Genomic DNA, 17898 nt, shown 5'->3' on the forward strand with positions numbered 1-17898 from the left:
TTCTAACCCCTTAACTATGGCTTTGGGTGGTTTTTCAAAATTTATAATCTCCCATTTGCACTGCTGTCTTGGTACACATTCATTTCTAGTGATTACTGCCGATCAGAGATCTCTATATATTTAATCCTAAGATGACATTAAAAAAAAGTTGGAGAATTCATATTTATTGAATAGTTCATGTGATATAACCTGGAATCTCTGAATTCCAAATAAATAAAATTTCAGTTTTTCAACATTTGATCTTTTACTTTTTAAAAGCACCAACAGACTGATGATGATGACCTGCCAATGGGATGATGACTTTTCCCTCTGGTTCTTCAATCTGCGTAATAACAAGTCTTTTCGCTGCTTCTGTCATTTTCTTGGGGTAGCTTACTGCCCTCCTTTCTGTACAATCTGGGCAAACCGACCAGTGATGGCAAGAGTAGTGTCGATGAAGCGGTCCACGCAGCTAGACAGACAGTTTTCAGTGCGAGAGTCTAGACGATTCCCTGGCTTCTCCACACATTTATCCCAACAAAGCTCCATGAAGTGATGCACCTAAGAAGAAAAAATAATAACCATTGGAATATGCAGGTAGGTCTAACTGTCCAGTTTCCTATTTTTCATTTTCCATCACCTGACAAAACAGTTCTTTGAATCAGCAAACAAGACCGTCCCGTTGGGCTCTCCTCTGTCTTTGCTTTCAAATTTGTCACCAGTATGGTCCAGATCTTCATTTCTATACTGACTGTAAATTCTCATGTAGGACCAGTAACTTTATATTTCCAAAAGCAGCTAGCACCAATGCAAACGCAAGACAGTTCACTGCCTTAAACCACTCAAATCATTCGAACCTATTCCCAGGAGGGTAGTTCTTTAACCTTTCTGGGATCTTGGGATACATTTGAGAATCTGATGAAGGTTTTGGATCCACTCCCCAGAACAACGCACGTAAACCACAAAAGCAAACCACAAAAGCGTATGCAACTACCTGATTGATCATGACCCAAAGACTTAACAACCATTGTTTCTGCTCAATCTCCACGTGTCTCTCCTCCACCCCCCCTCCCCCAAAGGGAGGAGGTTACCATATAGGAGAGATTGTTATTTGGGAGGCTGAGTTGTCAAGTCACTTTCAAGTCCCAAAAGATGGCTATCACTACCTCCATTCAGGAGGCGTAGCTAGGTAACTGCCCTAAGGTCATGCCGCCCGCAAGCACCACGCAGACCCTTGAGGCTGCCTCAAGGGTTCCAAAATCTTTGTTCTCAACCGACAGTCTGTCTACAAGACTACTTCAAAGCCCACCTTTCCCACTAATGTTCTCGTGCTTTATAGTTTTCAAGTACATTATTGATTATGACCCTCAACCCGGCAAAACCCACAGTGGTTGGGTGTGTGGTTTAGCGGCACGAGGCAACGGCGGGACTGAAACCCACATCTTCCCAATTCCCGCTCAGACAGGTCGCCGGCTGGTGATGCTCTCATGCTCTTGCGCCTCCCAAACCTTTCTACTCTACACCTCTTTTCCCCAGGGCTGCACTTGCTTAGCGGGCACCTGAGCACTGCCGTGCGTTGAGCAGGAGGGCCACGATTCGTTTTCTTCGTGAGGGTTACGGAGCGCAGCCGGAATCCAACACCCGGCGGCCTCACTCAGCCGCCAGTGTACAGAGCTCTGCGGGCGTCCGGAGCCTGTGCTTCATCCCCCTCTCTCCACTCTCCAGATCCAGTCCCTGTCCCCGCACCTGTGCAGTGAACTGTGCCTTTTGCTGTTCCGCCGCCACCAAGCGCTGCAGCTCCGCTTCGTCCGCCTCTCCGAGCTCAGCCATCTTCCGTACAAGAATCTGAGCTCTCCGACAAGCGCAAACACGCATGCGCGGCCGCACGCTCCGCCCCTCACTTCCGGTTCACGCAGCATTTTCCTGCGTCGTCTTCGCGGGGTGGGCGGTGTCGCATAACTGCTTCCGGGTTGGTGTATGACCTTGAGTCCTCCGGAGCGAGATGGCGACTCTCGGGAGGTTGAGTGTCCTTTGCGGTGCCCAAGGAAGTCGAGGTGAGGGGCTCTGGCAGCCGGAGGTGCCCCACGCAGCCTCCAGCCGGGTGGAGGGTGGAGTTGAGGACTCGTCTGCTAGTGGTGAGGTATCTAGAGGAGAAAACAATCTCTTCCCAAATGTGCGCCCGAACGCGTATCTTCCCCGCTGTGGGTCGACGTAGGGAAGGGGTAAAGTGAGAGAGCTCTTCCTGGGAGCTACATTTTTACGGGAAAACTATTTTGTCTACTGGTGACGCTCCCCGTTCGCAGTCCCTAGAATGCTCCCATCCTTCATCGGGAAAGACCGTTAGTATCTCAGGGGTGATGCTCTGTCTTGCCTATTTCCCCTAGAGTTGGGTTTGACAGTGAACCTTGGGGGGAGCAGTTCGATAGCCATGTTAAATGGGCATTTGTGTTGTAGCAGGCACTGTAGTAAGGCTGGGGCTGGGCTACAAGTGTGAACACAGCATGGTTTCTTCCCTCAAACGGCTATGATTCTAATAGGGAAAGTACTTGTAAGCATTACTTAACACAAAGGAGCACCTGTTTTGCTCTCATACATTGTAATGAGAGTCAAGAGAAAGACTATCTGTAGCTCTGTGTTTTGCAAGGATTTCCCTGTCGTGGTTTGTAAGGAGGTGTGCCTGATTTGAATCTTGAGTATAAAGACAGCCAAGAAGAGCTTTACAGTTAGAGCTACTGGAATGAGCAACAGCAATAGGCAAAGAAACTGCATAGTATAAAGAAAAACAAAATAAACTGGATCCTGTAAGACATGAAGATGAGATGAATCTGGAAGGGAGAAGGAGGTGGAACCAAATCATAGAAGAACACATCTTGAGAGTGTGCACTTTACCTGGTGTGTGAAGGGCAGCCATGGAAGGGTTGGACATAGGTTTGCAGTTTCGACTGATTACTTCAGTAAGGATTTGGTGGATGGCTGTGGTGGGAGATGGAGCAGCCCAAGAGGCAAGTAAGGGAGATGAGATAGGACACTGTTATCGTCTAGGAAAGGTAAAGCCCTGAAATTGGGAAGTAGTACTAAAAAAAAAAAAAAAAAAGAAATGTTAAGAAGATATGTCAGTAATCTTAATAACTGAATTTAGGGGAAAAGTCCTGCATGATTTCCAGACCTGTGGGTTAGGCTAGAGTGTCTGAGCTGTCATTAAATAGAGTACAGAGCATACAAATGGAATACAAGTGTGGATGGGAAAGTGAATTGAAGGATGATTCCATTTTGTGACCAGTTGAGTTGGAGGACATGTACACATCTCCGTGGAAAGACCAACAGCTAGCTAAATATCTGAAACTCTGGAGAAATAGCAGAATTGGAGATAGAGATTTGGATGTTATCAGCTTTAGCAGTAGACGAAACTGTGGCTGGAAGAAATGTTCTGGAGTAGACATAGGGAGTGAGGAATGCAATAAGCAGATGATAGAATCCTGAGGAAACCTTGAGACGATGCAGGAGGAGACTGATACGGGATGGTTAGAGAAACAGGAGGACTAGAAGAATTCTGTCAGAGAAAAGAATAAAGGCGAGGCCACCAGTGCCAGGTGTTGGAGGAAGGGCCTAATAAGATTAAGATTGAACACAGTCTGTTGGATATGCCCTCATGAAGATTATTGGTGACAGACCAAAGCAGCTCTGGTGAGGGTAACAATAAGTTTCAGAGTTGAAGAATTACTGGTAAGTGAGAAAGTAGAGGTGATTTAGACCACACTTCAAAGAAGCAAGGTTGGAAAGAGAAGAAAGGGCGTGGGCATTAGTTAGAGGACATGAGGTCAAAGGAATGGTTAGGCTTATTATATCAGTTGAGGCAAAATGGCCAAAAAGAGATTGAAGGCACAGGAGAAGAGTGGTAAGTAGTTACCCTTTTTGTAGTACTTGTAATATCTGGCAACTATGCTAAGTCCCTTACCTGTATTCTTAAAATTTTAATTAGAGTAAGCACTATTTCCATTTTACAAATGACAAAATTGGAACTTGGAGAGCTTGTTTAACTTAACTCTTCTCACACTTGGAAGTGGTTCAACTGGGTGCATTTCTATCTGTCTATATTTTAGCAGAGTCTGGGCCTAAAAGGGGACAGAGGAAGTGAGTTCAGGTGTACAAATGGAGAAATTGGTCTTAGAAGGTTGTAGATGAAGTTCCTAAGGGAGCTTGAATTTCTTGGGGGCAAAAACCTTGTCATTTATCTCTCTGGCTCTGGAGCAGAGCTTAGTCTTACACATAGTAAATGTTTGTTGACTGAATAGATGAATAAATTGAAAGTGAAACAAGGTAACATTTATTTTAAAGATGATTTATTTGAAAGGCAGAGTTACAAAGAGAGAAGGAGAAACAGAATGAGAGCTCTTTTCATCTGTTGGTTCACTCCCCAAATGACCACAAGCTGAAGGCCAGAGCTAGGAGCCACGGGCTTCTTCGGGTGTCTCGTGTGGGTACAGGGGCCCACACACTTGTGCCATCCTCCACTGCTTTCCCAGCTGCATCAGCAGGGACCTGGGTGGGAAGTGGAGCAGCTGGGATACGAACCAGTGCCCACATGGGATGCCAGCATTGCAGGCATTGGGTTAACCCACTGTGCCACAATGTGAACCCCTATTGTTTACTTTTAAGAAGTTAGTGAAAATGAGGCTCTTTTCATAAGTGATTCATTGATTGCTCAGTCTTCACAGTATCCTAGTGCAATAGGTACTACCTTCATTTTACAGTTTAGATGTCATTCCCTACATAGGGTTGATTAGCTTGCTTGGGATTGTTTAGAAAGTCTTTCAGTTCTGTGAAAGGAGAGGTGCTTATGTGGTGCTCCTGTTTCCTCAGCTGTGTTCCTCCGAAGCCTGGTGGTGAGACCCACTCACGTCGCAGCATTTCTCCAGGACCGGCCTTCCCCAGGATGGTGTGGAGTGCAGCATATTCACCTGTCACCAAGTCGCCACTGTATGTTCTCTGGGCTACAGCTATCTTCACTTTGGCTGATTGTTACGCCTGCAACAGGCCTTGATTCCTGTTGGTGGGACTCTTGTGTCTAGTTCTGTTAAATGAAAACCTAGTTTATAATGCCAATGTGGGTGGATAGTGCCATTTACTTTCATAAAGACTTTCTGGCCTAAGTCAAGTAACTCTAGGAAGACTGCTTGATATAGTTGAGTCATTCTTATTTGTTTCATTAATGTAGAAAAGCCAGGTATGGGGAACGGAGAATACTAGGTAATGTAGAGACTGCATCATGTGTACTTATTGTCATTGACTTACTCAGTTTTTTGGCTTGACTTTAAAACTGGGTCATTTCCTAAATGAGTTTTGTATGGATTTTAGTCTTAGAAATGGGTAGGATATTTCCCCTCCCTCCTCCTTCCCTCTCTCTGGCTGTCACATTTAAGAAAAGAGAGAGAGAAAATCTGTAGGTGAATAATGAGCTAACTGTGCTTCAGTTTTTTTTTTTTTTTTTTTAATTTTTATTTTTTTTTGACAGGCAGAGTGGACAGTGAGAGAGAGAGACAGAGAGAAAGGTCTTCCTTTGCCGTTGGTTCACCCTCCAGTGGCCGCCGCGGCCAGTGCGCTGCGGCCGGCACACCGCGCTGATCGGATGGCAGGAGCCAGGTACTTATCCTGGTCTCCCATGGGGTGCAGAGCCCAAGCACTTGGGCCATCCTCCACTGCCTTCCCTGGCCACAGCAGAGAGCTGGCCTGGAAGAGGGGCAACCGGGACAGAATCGGGCGCCCCGACTGGGACTAGAACCCGGTGTGCCGGCACCGCAAGGCAGAGGATTAGCCTAGTGAGCCGCGGCACTGGCCTGTGCTTCAGTTTTTAAAGTCTGGAGAGATCAGACTTCTTGATATTTCAGTTGGTCACTTAAGAGTTGCATCAGTTCCAAGGGGTTAGCCAAGTATACTTTTTCTATTCTTTAGGACTTTTTATTTATGAAAAATTTCTGTTCTGGATTTGTTTGCCTCTTTCAGTTAAATTTAGCAGACACTTTAACTTGGGAGTGTGTGGAGCTGAAGAAGAGCCCCTGCAGTTACGTATGTTTTTGAGTGCCTGTGTGCATTGTCCAGGAAAGAAGCTCGTTCTTGTACGACATTGGCAGAGGAATCTGCAACCAAAAGAGGCACTCAGATGCTTAAAGCTCATATGGTTTTTCACATGTTTAAAAAAAGTTTCCATGTTCTGTCTGTTTTGGACTTATTTGTGAGTAATGGAAGAGCCATGATCATTTTTTTTTTTTAATTTGACAGGTAGAGTTATAGACAGAGAGAAAGGTCTTCCTTCCATTGGTTCACCCCTCAAATGGCTACTACGGCCAGTGCACTGAGCCGATCTGAAGCCAGGAGCCAGGTGCTTCCTCCTGGTCTCCCATGCGGGTGCAGGAGCCCAAACACTTGGGCCATCCTCCACTGCCTTCCCGGGTCACAGCAGAGAGCTGGACTGGAAGAGGAGCAACCGGGACTAGAACCTGGCGCCCATATGGGATGCCAGTGCCACAGGTGGAGGATTAACCAAGTGAGCAACAGCGCTGGCCCCAGGGCCATGATCTTAAAACCTGCCCTGACATTTGCTTCCTTGAGTTGAGTGGATTAACCTTCTTTGGGGGAGGCTGTTATATTTCTTCCAAAGATTAAAAGGTGTGAATTTTAATTTTTTTAAAGACATTGTGCTTATCTGTGAAAATGACGCTATTTTTTTTTTCCCCAAGAGATAAAGAGAGGGCATGCTCCTAGGATCTGCTGGTTCTCTCCTTTAGATGCCTGCAAAGGCCCTAGGCCAGGGATCAAACCGAGAGCCAGGAACTCAATCTCAGTCTCACATGTGGGAGACAGGAACCCAACTACTTGAGCCATCAATGCTGCCTCCCAGTGTCTGCATTCTTAGAGAACTAAAGTCAGGAGCAACCAGGCCTGGGAATAGAACCCAGGTACTCAAACGTGAGATGTCGGTTTCTTGGGGTCAGCACTTTGGTACAGCAGATTAAGCCTCAGCCTGCAGCATCGGCATCCCATATGGGCACTGGTTCGAGTCCCTGATGCTCACTTCCAATTCAGCTCCCTGCTAATGCACCTGGGAAAGCAGTAGAAGATGACCCAAGTCCCTGGGCCCCTGCACCCATGTAGGAGATCTGGATAACGCTACTGGCTGAAGCTCCTGGCTTCGGCCTGGCCCAGTCCCAGTCATTGTGGTCATTTAGGGAGTAAACCAGCAGATCTGCCTCTCTGTCTCTCCTCTCTCTCTCACTCTACCTTTAAAATAAATGAATTAATTTAAAAAAAGAGAGCGATATGGGTTTCTTAACCAGCAGCTTTACTACACCAAATGTGCATGGTTTAGGAATAAATAAATAATGTTTAGGAATTCATCAGGCATTAGTAATTTATAAGGTAGATGTCCATTTTACTGAAGTCCAGGCATGACTTAATTCTGCAAAGGCATTTCATTACTTGCTGGCCTTTAAGCAAAGTGGATTTGTCTTCTAATCAATACAAGCAGGCTCCAAGATACTCTTGTGCTAAAAGACTTTAAAGAGGGATAACATCTCTGTCACTTACTTTTTTTTTTTTTTTTTTTGGACAGGCAGAGTGGACAGTGAGAGAGACAGAGAGAAAGGTCTTCCTTTTGACATTGGTTCACCCCTCAATGGCCGCCGCAGCCAGCGAGCTGCGGCTGGCACACCGCGCTGATCCGAAGCCAGGAGCGAGATGCTTCTCCTGGTCTCCCATGCAGGTGCAGGGCCCAAGCACTTGGGCCATCCTCCATAGCAGAGAGCTGGACAGGAAGAGGAGTGACCGGGACAGAATCCAACGCCCTGACCAGGACTAGAATCTGGTGTGCCAGCACCGCAGGCGGAGGATTAGCCTATTGAACCGCAGTGCCGGCCTGTCAGTTACTTTTTAAAATATGAATGTCTTTATGCTCAGGATTAAATCTTACAGTATATTGTTGGCCTTTTTTTTTTTTTTTTGGTTTTTTTGACAGGCAGAGTGGACAGTGAGAGAGAGAGACAGAGAGAAAGGTCTTCCTTGGCCGTTGGTTCACCCTCCAATGGCTGCCACGGCCGGCGCGCTGTGGCCGGCGCACCGCGCTGATCCGATGGCAGGAGCCAGGAGCCAGGTGCTTTTCCTGGTCTCCCATGGGGTGCAGGGCCCAAGCACCTGGGCCATCCTCCACTGCACTCCCTGGCCACAGCAGAGGGCTGGCCTGGAAGAGGGGCAACCGGGACAGAATCCGGCGCCCCAACCGGGACTAGAACCCGGTGTGCCGGCACCGCTAGGCGGAGGATTAGCCTAGTGAGCCGCGGCGCCGGCCTGTTGGCCTTTTTTTAATAAGATTTATTTATTTATTTGAAAAAGAGAGAGGGAGACACATAGAGAAAAATTTTCTTTCTTTTTTTTTTTTTTAAAGATTTATTTATTTATTTATTTGAGAGGTAGAGTTACAGACGGTGAGAGGGAGAGACAGAGAGAGAGAGGTCTTCCATCCTCTGGTTCATTCCCCAAATGGCCGCAATGGCCGGAGCTGTGCCAGTCCGAAGCCAGGAGCCAGGAGCTTCTTCCAGATCTCCCACACGGGTGCAGGGGCCCAAGGACTTGGGCCATCTAATACTGCTTTCCCAGGCCTCAGCAGGGAGCTGGATGGAAAGAGGAACAGCCGGGACTAGAATCGGTGCCCATATGCGATGCCGGCTCTGCAGGCGGGAGATTAACCCACTGTACCACAGTGCCGCCCCCCCCCCCCCCTTTTTTTTTTAAGGAGAGAAAAATTTTCCATCCACTTGTTCACTTCCAAAATGGCTACAATGGCTGGGACAGGGCCAGGCCAAAGCCAGGAGCCAGGAGCTTCTTCCAGGTCTGTCACACAGGTGCAGGGGCCCAGGGACTTAGGCCATCCTTTGCTTGCCCAGGTGCATTAGCAGGGAGCTGGATTGGAAGTGGAGCAGCTGGGACATGAACTGGCACCCATATGGGATGCTGGTACTGCAGGCAACAGCTTAACCTGTAGTGCCACAGTGCCCACCCTATATTACTTGCCATTCTGTCAGTTTGGGCACTTTTGTGGAAGATGCTGAAAGTGAGAGATGTGTGTTTCTCCCCTCAACTCTCATGAATCTGGTTCTTTTTGTAGCTGGTTCCAAGGCTGCATCCCTCCACTGGACTGGCGAGAGAGTTGTCAGTGTTTTGCTCCTGGGCTTGCTTCCAGCTGCTTATTTGAATCCATGCTCTGCAATGGACTACTCCTTGGCTGCAGTTCTGTCTCTGCATAGTCACTGGCAAGTACACTTTGTCTGCCTAGTTCATTTACTGTGAATTTGGCTCATATATTGCAAATGAAGGAGGAGTTTATTGAAATATTCAATATCCAGAGAAAACTTATAAATGTGTATGAAACACCCACGTGTTCAGATTTATATATCCACTTGCCTATTTGATGTCTTTATTTGCATATCTAGTAGGCATTTCGAATGTTACATTGATAAAATGAAGTTGATGATTGCTTCCAAATCTGATCTCCTGCATTCTTGCCCAGCTAAGTTAATGGCATTTGCATTCTTCTGTTTGTTCAAGGCCCAAACCTAGTCATCATCCTTGACTCTGAAAGTATCTTCTTAATGGCTGGCTTTGTATCTATTTCCAACACAGCAGCCCTCATAATCCTGTGTACATAAGACATCTCAACACCCATCTTTGTTTTTTCAATTTACTCTAAAACTAGAATTGCAGTGGCTTACACACTCTGTGAGTTCCCTGGCCCTGCCCATTTCTTCCCTCATCTCTAGCTACGTGTCTCTCATTGATCCCTCATTCATGCTGGCTTCCTCAACATCCCTCAGAAATGCCAGGGACATTTTAGGCCTGGGGCTTTACTCTTCCTTTTGCCTGAAACTCTCTTTAGTTACATTCTTGGCTTCTTCCCTCATTTCCTTCAGATCTTAATTGTTGCCCTCTCAACAAAGCCTTCCCTAACCAATTAAAATTGCAGTATCCTTTTTGACATTCTCTCTCTTTCTCAGAAGTACTTACTGCCTTCTAATATGATTACTACATGATCTGTTTATTATTTTATGTACTATTTGGCATTCCCTGACTCCTCTCACCTCCAGAATAAAAGTACCGATAGAGAAAATCACAAGAATCGAATGTAGGGCTAATGAATAAGGGTCTATTAGTCTGTTTAGTGTTGTTATAACAAAAAACCCAAGCTAGATAATTTTTCAGGAAATGGAGTTTATTGAACTCACAGTACGGGTGGTCCAAGACCGTGATGCCAGCTTTTGCTCAGCCCTGGTGAGGGCTTTCTGGCTTTATCCTAACGTGGTAAGCAGCAGCACGGTGAGAGTGCATGCGACAGAGAAGTCACATGGCGAGTCAGAAGGCAGGAGGGATTCTTATAACAATTACGGAACTGAGTGGGAGGAGGGGGTCCTGAGAGATCTACATTAATATTTTCCAAGGGTAGTGCCCCCGCTGATCTCGCCACCTTCCACTAAGTCCTTCCGCTTAAAGGTGCCCCATCATTCAGCGTCACACTTTGAGGACTAAGCTTCCTGCACACAGACCTTTGACGGACACATTCAAACTATAACCAAACTAGAGCATCGGGGAATATCAGCCAACTCAAAAAACCAAACTTCACCACCCTATTCTGGAAGCCTCTTTCATGTGCTTCATTTCAGTCACAGTTGCCCACCCCACTTCCTGCCAGGAACTGTGAACTGTGGCCCTGATTTTTTTTTTTTTAATATTTATTTATTTATTTGAAAGAATGAGAGGGAGAGAAAGACAGAGGGAGAGAGATCTTCCATCCACTAGTTCACTCTCCACTTGACTGCAATAGCTAGGCTGGATGACATCGAAGCCAGGAACTTCATCCATGTCTCCCATGTAGAAACAGAATCCCAAGCACTTGGGCCATCCTCCACTGCTTTTCCCAAGCCATTAAAAGGGAGTGGGATCAGAAGTGGAGCAGCTAGGAGTGAACCGGCACTCATATGGGTTGCCAGTGTCACAGGTGGCGTTGGCCCCACAGTTGGCTTCTTTTTTTTTTTTTTTTTTTTTTTTGACAGGCAGAATGCACAGTGAGAGAGAGAGATAGAGAGAAAGGTCTTCCTTTGCCGTTGGTTCGCCCTCCAATGGCCGCCGCGGCTGGCGCGCTGCAGCCGGCGCACCGCGCTGATCCGATGGCAGGAGCCAGGAGCCAGGTGCTTTTCCTGGTCTCCCATGGGGTGCAGGGCCCAAGCACCTGGGCCATCCTCCACTGCACTCCCTGGCCACAGCAGAGAGCTGGCCTGGAAGAGGGGCAACCGGGACAGAATCCGGCGCCCCAACCAGGACTAGAACCCGGTGTGCCGGCGCCGCTAGGCGGAGGATTAGCCTAGTGAGCCGCGGCACCAGCCACAGTTGGCTTCTTGATTCCTTTTCTTACTTACCTTGCTTATTTTCTGTTTTCTTTTACAGAAAAAAACTTACTTGAAAGAGCTGTCTATAATTGTACTTCAGTGTCTTAGCATACAATCATACAATTTTTTTTAAAGATTTTATTTATTTATTCGAAAGGTAGAGTTAAAAAGAGAAGGAGAGACACAAAAGCCTTCCGTCCACCGGTTCACTCCCCAAATGCCAAAATGGCTGGAGCTGGTCTGATCTGAAGCCAGGAACCAGGTGATTTTTTTTCAGGTCTCCCACGTAGGTGCAGGGACCCAAGCACTTGGGTCATCTTCTACTGTGTTCGCAGGTGCATTAGTAGGGAACTGGATTGGAAGAAGAGCAGCCAGGACTTGAATTGGTGTCCATATGGGATGCCTGTGCCACAGGCAGAAGTTTAGCCACAGCACCGGCCCCCATCTCTTAATTCATATTAACTAAAGCTTAATTTAGCATGTCATTCTTATTAACATCAGCAGAGATCCTTATCTTTCCAAACCCAGTTGTCTCTCCTCTGTGTTCCACTTATTTGACCTCTTAGCAGCATTCAACTCAGTTGATCATTCTGTCCTTAAATCACCTTTCTTTGGCTTCCTGGATACTACAGAGGTCACTTCTGCCAGCTTCTCTCCTCTTGTCTGACCACTCACTGATTATGTCCCCAGGGCTCAGTCTTGGCCTCCTTAATATATCTATTCACTTTCCTGAGGTGAGCTCAGATCAGACCTCTTTTCCTGAGCTGCAGACTTCTATGCCCAGTTGTCTAAATGACATACCCACTTGGTTCTCTGGTAGTCATTCCAAATTTAGCATTGCCCAAATCATTCTCTCTACCTATTCTCCCCAAATTATTTTATTTCCCCTCAAAATGTCTTCTTAGTTAAATCTAGTTACTCAAGCTAAAAATTCTAGGAGTCATTCTAGATATTTCTGTCTCTCTGTCTCTCTGCTTGTCAAGCAAATAAATAAATGAGAATTGAAAGTAAAAAGCCTGAATTGTGGCCGGCGCCGCAGCTCACTAGGCTAATCTTCTACCTTGCGGCGCCGGCACACTGGGTTTTAGTCCCGGTAGGGGCGCCGGATTCTGTCCCGGTTGCCCCTCTTCCAGGCCAGCTCTCTGCTGTGGCCCAGGAGTGCAGTGGAGGATGGCCCGAGTGCTTGGGCCCTGCACCCCATGGGAGACCAGGAGAAGCATCTGGCTCCTGCCTTCAGATCAGCGCGGTGTGCCGGCCACAGTGCACCGGCCACGGCGGCCATTGGAGGGTGAACTAACGGTAAAAAGGAGGACCTTTCTTTCTGTCTCTCTCACTCTCCACTCTGCCTGTCAAAAAAAAAAAAAAAAAAAAAAGAACAAAAAAAGCCTGAGTTGTTACTTCATACCATCTTCCCTGTCAGTAGCTTGGGTTAAGCCACTAGTCTTGTTTAGACCACCTCAATAGCCTTCTAACTAGCCTCTGTTCTCTTTCTTTCTGTCTGTCTTTCTATCTTTCTTTCTGTCTTTATTTCTTGAAAACCTTTATTTCTAAGACAACCCAGGGCCCACCAAGGCATAGACTAGAGAGACGTTATGTGGTGATGTTCTCCACTGAACGCTGCAACTTTTCTTCCAAATTGAGCCTTGTGCCACTGGTCCTGCCTGGTAGCCACATGAACGTGCACAGGGCACATGTGTAGGGCATTTGTTTGTAAAGAGGCCACAAGTTTTATGTATCTCATCACAATGACCCAAGATTCCTGTTGGGTGTGTTGTAAACAGAGGAGCCATTCTTCAGGCCCCTTGCTCTGAGCATACCCCCAGCTTCTGTTTCTAAATTGTACCCTTTTCCTGCTTACATTGTCTGTTCACCACACTGTAGGCAGAGTGACTTTTAAAAAAAATTATTTATTTGAAAGAGTGCCAGAGAGGGAAGGAGAGACGGAGAGATGTATTCCATTTGCTGGTTCGTACCCCAAATACCTGCAACTGTTGGGGCTGGACCAGGCTGAAGCTTGAAGCCAGAAGCCAGAATCACCATCTGAATGTCCCACATGGATGGCAGGAACTCAGATACTTGGAGTGTCATCTGCCTTCCAAGTGCAGTAGTAGGAAACTGGATCAATAGCAGAAGCAAGACTCCATCCCAGGCACTACAGTATGCAATTCAGTGGCAACTTAACCCAGTACACCGAAGTGCCTGCTCCCAGAGTGACCTTTTTAAAAAGAAAAATTACATTTCTCCAACGAAGATTTGCAGATGGGCAATATGCATATGAAAAGTTAAATTGTCTTTGGAGAAACACTAATCAAAGCTACAGTGAAATACTACTTCGCACCTGCTGGGATGACTGTTATTAAAAAGGCAGAGAATAACAAGGGTTGTCCAGAATGTGGAACCGTTACACATTTCTGCTGGGAATGTAAAACACTGTAGCCACTTTGTAAAGTGATTTCACAGTCCTGACCAAAGCTTCAACATAGAGTTACCATATAATTCAGCAATTCCACTTTTATCTGTATACCTGGGAGAATTGAGAACATGTGTCCTCGCAAATACTTCTACAGGAATTCTTATAGCAGCATTACTTTATTAGCTGAAAAGTAGAAATAATCCAAATATCCACCTCTGATGAATAGCTAAAGAAAATATGGCATGTTTGTACAAATGGAATAATATCATTGAGCTTTGTAAAGGAATGAAGTATGCTACCGTATGGATGAACATGGGAAACATACTAAGTGACAGAAACATGTCACAAAGGACCCATATTGTATCATTTCTTTTGTATGTAAAGTCCAGGGTAGGCAAATCTATAGAGACAAAAAGAAAATTAGTGGATGCGAAATGGGCTGATGGCTTTTTGGGGGTGATGGTTGTGTTAGGGAATTAAGTAGTGGAGATAGTTGGACAATTTTATGGATAAACTACTGAACTGTGCATTTCGAAAGGCAAATTTTATGATATGTGAATTACAGCTCAATAAAACTGCTATAGAAAATACTTGGGATATTCCCTGCTTAAAACATGTCAATGGTTTCCTATTACATTCAGATAAAATTCAAACTCTTTCATGACCCTCAAGGCCTTTTGCAGTCTGTTCCTTCATTTCTCTGATCTCCACTCCAGCCATACTGACCTCTTTACTGTTCCACAGAGATGACAAGCTCATTGTCACTCTTTAAAACTTGTATTTGTTTTACTTATTTTTATTTATTTGAATGGCAGAGACACAGAGATCTTCCATCTGCTGGTTAAATGCCCAGGAGCCAGGATCTTGATCTAGGTCCTCTACGTGGAAGGCAGGCACCCAAGAACCTAAGTAATCACCTGCTGCCTCTGAGGGTAACATTAGTAGGAAGCTGCTTTGGAAGCAGAGCTAGGAATTGAATGCAGGGACTCTGATATGAGATGCAAGCATCCCAAGTGCTGTCTTAACTGCTGCACCAAATGCCTGCCCCAGTAGTTTTATTTTGAAAGGCAAAGCTACAGAAAGAGGTCATGCATCCACTGCTTCACTGAAATGTCTGCAACAGCTGGAGCTGGGCCAGGCTGAAGCCAGGAGCCTGGAATTCATGCAGGTCACCCTGTGTGGGTGACAGGGACCCAGCATGTTGAGCCATCACTGCTGCTCACTAGGGTGTGCATTAGCCTGAAGCTGGAATCAGAAGCAGAGCCAGGCCTCTAACCTGAGCACTCTGGTGCGGGATGTCGGTGTCCCAAGTAGCAGCATTGTCACTTATTTGAAATGTCCTTATTTATGTCATCTTTCCTGAAATATTTCTTCATATTTCATGTGTAACCCTTTCTCTCTGTCTCTCTCTCTCACTATCCACTCTGCCTGTCAAAAAAAAAAAAAAAAAAAAAAAAAAGATTGATCATGTGTATTTACTTTTCCTTTCTGCTTCACTAGACTGTTCCATAAGGGCAGGGATGCCATTTTATTGTGCTCCTAACATTCGACAAGTTCTGGCACATATTTGCTCAGTAAATTATTTTTTTAAAAAGATTTATTTATTTATTTGAAAGAGTTACACAGAGAGAGGAGAAGCAGAGAGAGAGAGAAAGAGAGAGAGAGAGGTCTTCCATCCGCTCATTCACTCCCCAGTTGGCCGCAACAGCCGGAGCTACACCGATCCGAAGCCAGGAGCCAGGAACTTCTTCCAGGTCTCCCATGTGGGTGCAGGGGCCCAAGGACTTGGGCCATCTTCTACTGCTTTCCCAGGCCATAGCAGAGAGCTGGATCAGAAGTGCAGCAGCTGGGACTAGAACCGGTGCCCGTATGAGATGCCAGCAGTGTAGGCAGTGGCTTTACCCGCTATGCCACAGTGCCAGCTACTGCTCAGTAAATTCTTGAGTTAATGAACACTGTAGAGTTCAGTTGAAAACAATAACATTTTATAAATAGAACAGCAATTAGTTACTGTCTTAATAAATGACTCAAAAATTGAATCTGAATACTGGGAGGATGTTTTGTCACGTTATTAGGGAACTCTGGATTCCTTCATTTTGGCTTGTGAATCTTACTAATATGAGTTGCTTTGATTTACCATCTCCAAAAAGTATAGAGTAATTCTACCTATAAAAGTAACTGTTCTGAGTCCCCTGAAGAAGCAGACAGTTGTTGGAGAGGCGGATGGAGACACAAGTTATCTATATAGCCTTCTAAATTCCCTTGTGATTTTTTTCATTTGTGCTATTTTTTTTCCTTTAGGGGCCTTGGACAAGTTGTTACTGACTACGTGCATGGGGATGCACCACAGAAAGCTGCCAAGGCAGGCCTTCTGGCACTCTCGGCTTTAACCTTTGCTGGCCTTTGTTATTTCAACTATCACGATGTGGGCATCTGCAAAGCTGTCGCCATGCTGTGGAAGCTCTGACCTTCCTGACTTAATGCCTTAAGAATTGATTTTATGCCTCTGCTCTGTCATGCATTCAACTCACCAAAAGGAGGAAGTAACAGATTAAGGCCATGGGTGTACAAACTTGTCCCAATCACTTGGTTATTTTCAGAATTTACTCATTGAGAGAAAGATTTGAGAATTGCTAGCTAATGAGTTGCAAGACTGAGTTCTGCATTCTGGTAAGTTGTCGCCCAGTTTCTCATGAGACTCGCAGTGTAACTAAGCATTGTCTGTGAGCCTTTGCCTTTTAATTTATCAGTCTCTTAAAGGGAACTGAGCTTTACTGCTATCAGTACAAGATCAGACTCTTCCATAGTTGTCCTAGGAATAAAGGACAAAGGGAAAGACTTAATTCATGAGTAAAGACTGTGGAAAATTAGTGCTGAATATTTGCAAATCTCCCACTCTGTTCAAATGATAGCAGCTCCTGGTGGTTACATGTCCTAGGGAAACCTCGAAATTAGGAAATGCTGATAACGCACATTACAGATTTTTAAATTCTACAAAGAAAAGCTTAGAAAACTTCATCTAAAGAAGTTCCATTTGGAAAGTGGTCCTCCTGGTAGATGTAATTAACACTTCAAATTCTAAACTGAAACTTAATGCTCAAATGTTTGATTTGTCCTAAAATAATCTGTGCATAAATATAAAACTGTAAGTAATTGTTATTTCCCACTCTGTCAATCTTGAGAAAATGCATTCATTGAGAAGAATTTTTTAAAATAAAATGTATAATAAAAAATGTGTTCTACCTTTTTTAATGTATTAGTTGTTTCTTGTTCCTTGCTCCTGCCTTCGGATCAGCGCGGTGCGCCGGCTGCAGCGGCGGCCATTGGAGGGTGAACCAACGGCAAAGGAAGACCTTTCTCTCTCTGTCTCTCTCTCTCACTGTCCACTCTGCCTGTCAAAAATAAAAAAAATAAAAAAAATTAAAAAAAAACTTTAAAAAAAAAAAAAAAAAAACAGAATGAGTGTTAAAATTTCCTTCTGGGCCAGCGCCGTGGCTCAATAGGCTCATCCTCCACCTGTGGCCCTGGCACACCGGGTTCTAGTCCCGGTCGGGGCGCCGGATTCTGTCCCGGTTGCCCCTCTTCCAGGCCAGCTCTGCTGTGGCCTGGGAGTGCAGTGGAGGATGGCCCAGGTTCTTGGGCCCTGCACCCCATGGGAGACCAGGAAAAAAGCACCTGGCTCCTGCCATCGGATCAGCGCGGTGCGCCAGCCACAGAGGCCATTGGGATGTGAACTAATAGAAAAAGGAAGACCTTTGTCTCTCTCACTGTCCACTCTGCCTGTCACAAAAATAAAATAAAAAGTTTCCTTCTGAAGCTTAACAGGTAAATCAGATATAAACTGCTGTTATTCAAAAAAAGATTGACATGCAATACACTGGAATAGTAAGTGTAAGTAAATTGGTATGAGTAAAATATTAAGATTTAGTAATAGGGCCGGCGCCGCGGCTCACTAGGCTAATCCTCCGCCTAGCGGCGCCGGCACACCGGGTTCTAGTCCCGGTCAGGGTGCCGGATTCTGTCCCGGTTGCCCCTCTTCCAGGCCAGCTCTCTGCTGTGGCCAGGGAGTGCAGTGGAGGA

General features: G+C 45.7%; 2 protein-coding genes and 1 non-coding gene across 4 annotated transcripts; 1 reads left to right on the top strand and 2 right to left on the bottom strand.

Moving 5' to 3' along the window:
- Positions 1 to 148: 148 nt before the first annotated feature.
- Positions 149 to 1904, bottom strand: TIMM8B (translocase of inner mitochondrial membrane 8 homolog B). The gene is made up of 2 exons (XM_002708437.5): positions 1726 to 1904; positions 149 to 540 (listed from the first exon to the last, which is right to left on the bottom strand). The coding sequence occupies exons 1-2, from the start codon at positions 1852 to 1854 to the stop codon at positions 373 to 375; spliced, it is 297 nt and encodes a 98-aa protein (XP_002708483.1). The 5' UTR covers positions 1855 to 1904; the 3' UTR covers positions 149 to 372.
- SDHD (succinate dehydrogenase complex subunit D) lies at positions 1857 to 16821 on the top strand. 2 transcript variants are annotated; one of them, XM_002708436.5, is made up of 4 exons: positions 1857 to 2033; positions 4840 to 4956; positions 9134 to 9278; positions 16120 to 16821. In XM_002708436.5, the coding sequence occupies exons 1-4, from the start codon at positions 1982 to 1984 to the stop codon at positions 16283 to 16285; spliced, it is 480 nt and encodes a 159-aa protein (XP_002708482.1). In that variant the 5' UTR covers positions 1857 to 1981; the 3' UTR covers positions 16286 to 16821. The 2 variants fall into 2 exon arrangements, with proteins under 2 accessions (XP_002708482.1, XP_017198893.1); XM_017343404.3 differs by lacking the exon at positions 9134 to 9278 and having other exon boundaries at positions 1882 to 2033.
- On the bottom strand, positions 13097 to 13225 carry LOC127485298 (small nucleolar RNA SNORA11). The gene has a single exon (XR_007912409.2). It is a non-coding gene; the product is annotated as a small nucleolar RNA SNORA11 (small nucleolar RNA).
- Positions 16822 to 17898: the final 1077 nt, after the last annotated feature.

This window comes from Oryctolagus cuniculus, chromosome 1 (genome assembly GCF_964237555.1).
Source record: "Oryctolagus cuniculus chromosome 1, mOryCun1.1, whole genome shotgun sequence".
In the NCBI taxonomy this organism is placed as follows: Eukaryota; Metazoa; Chordata; class Mammalia; order Lagomorpha; family Leporidae; genus Oryctolagus; species Oryctolagus cuniculus.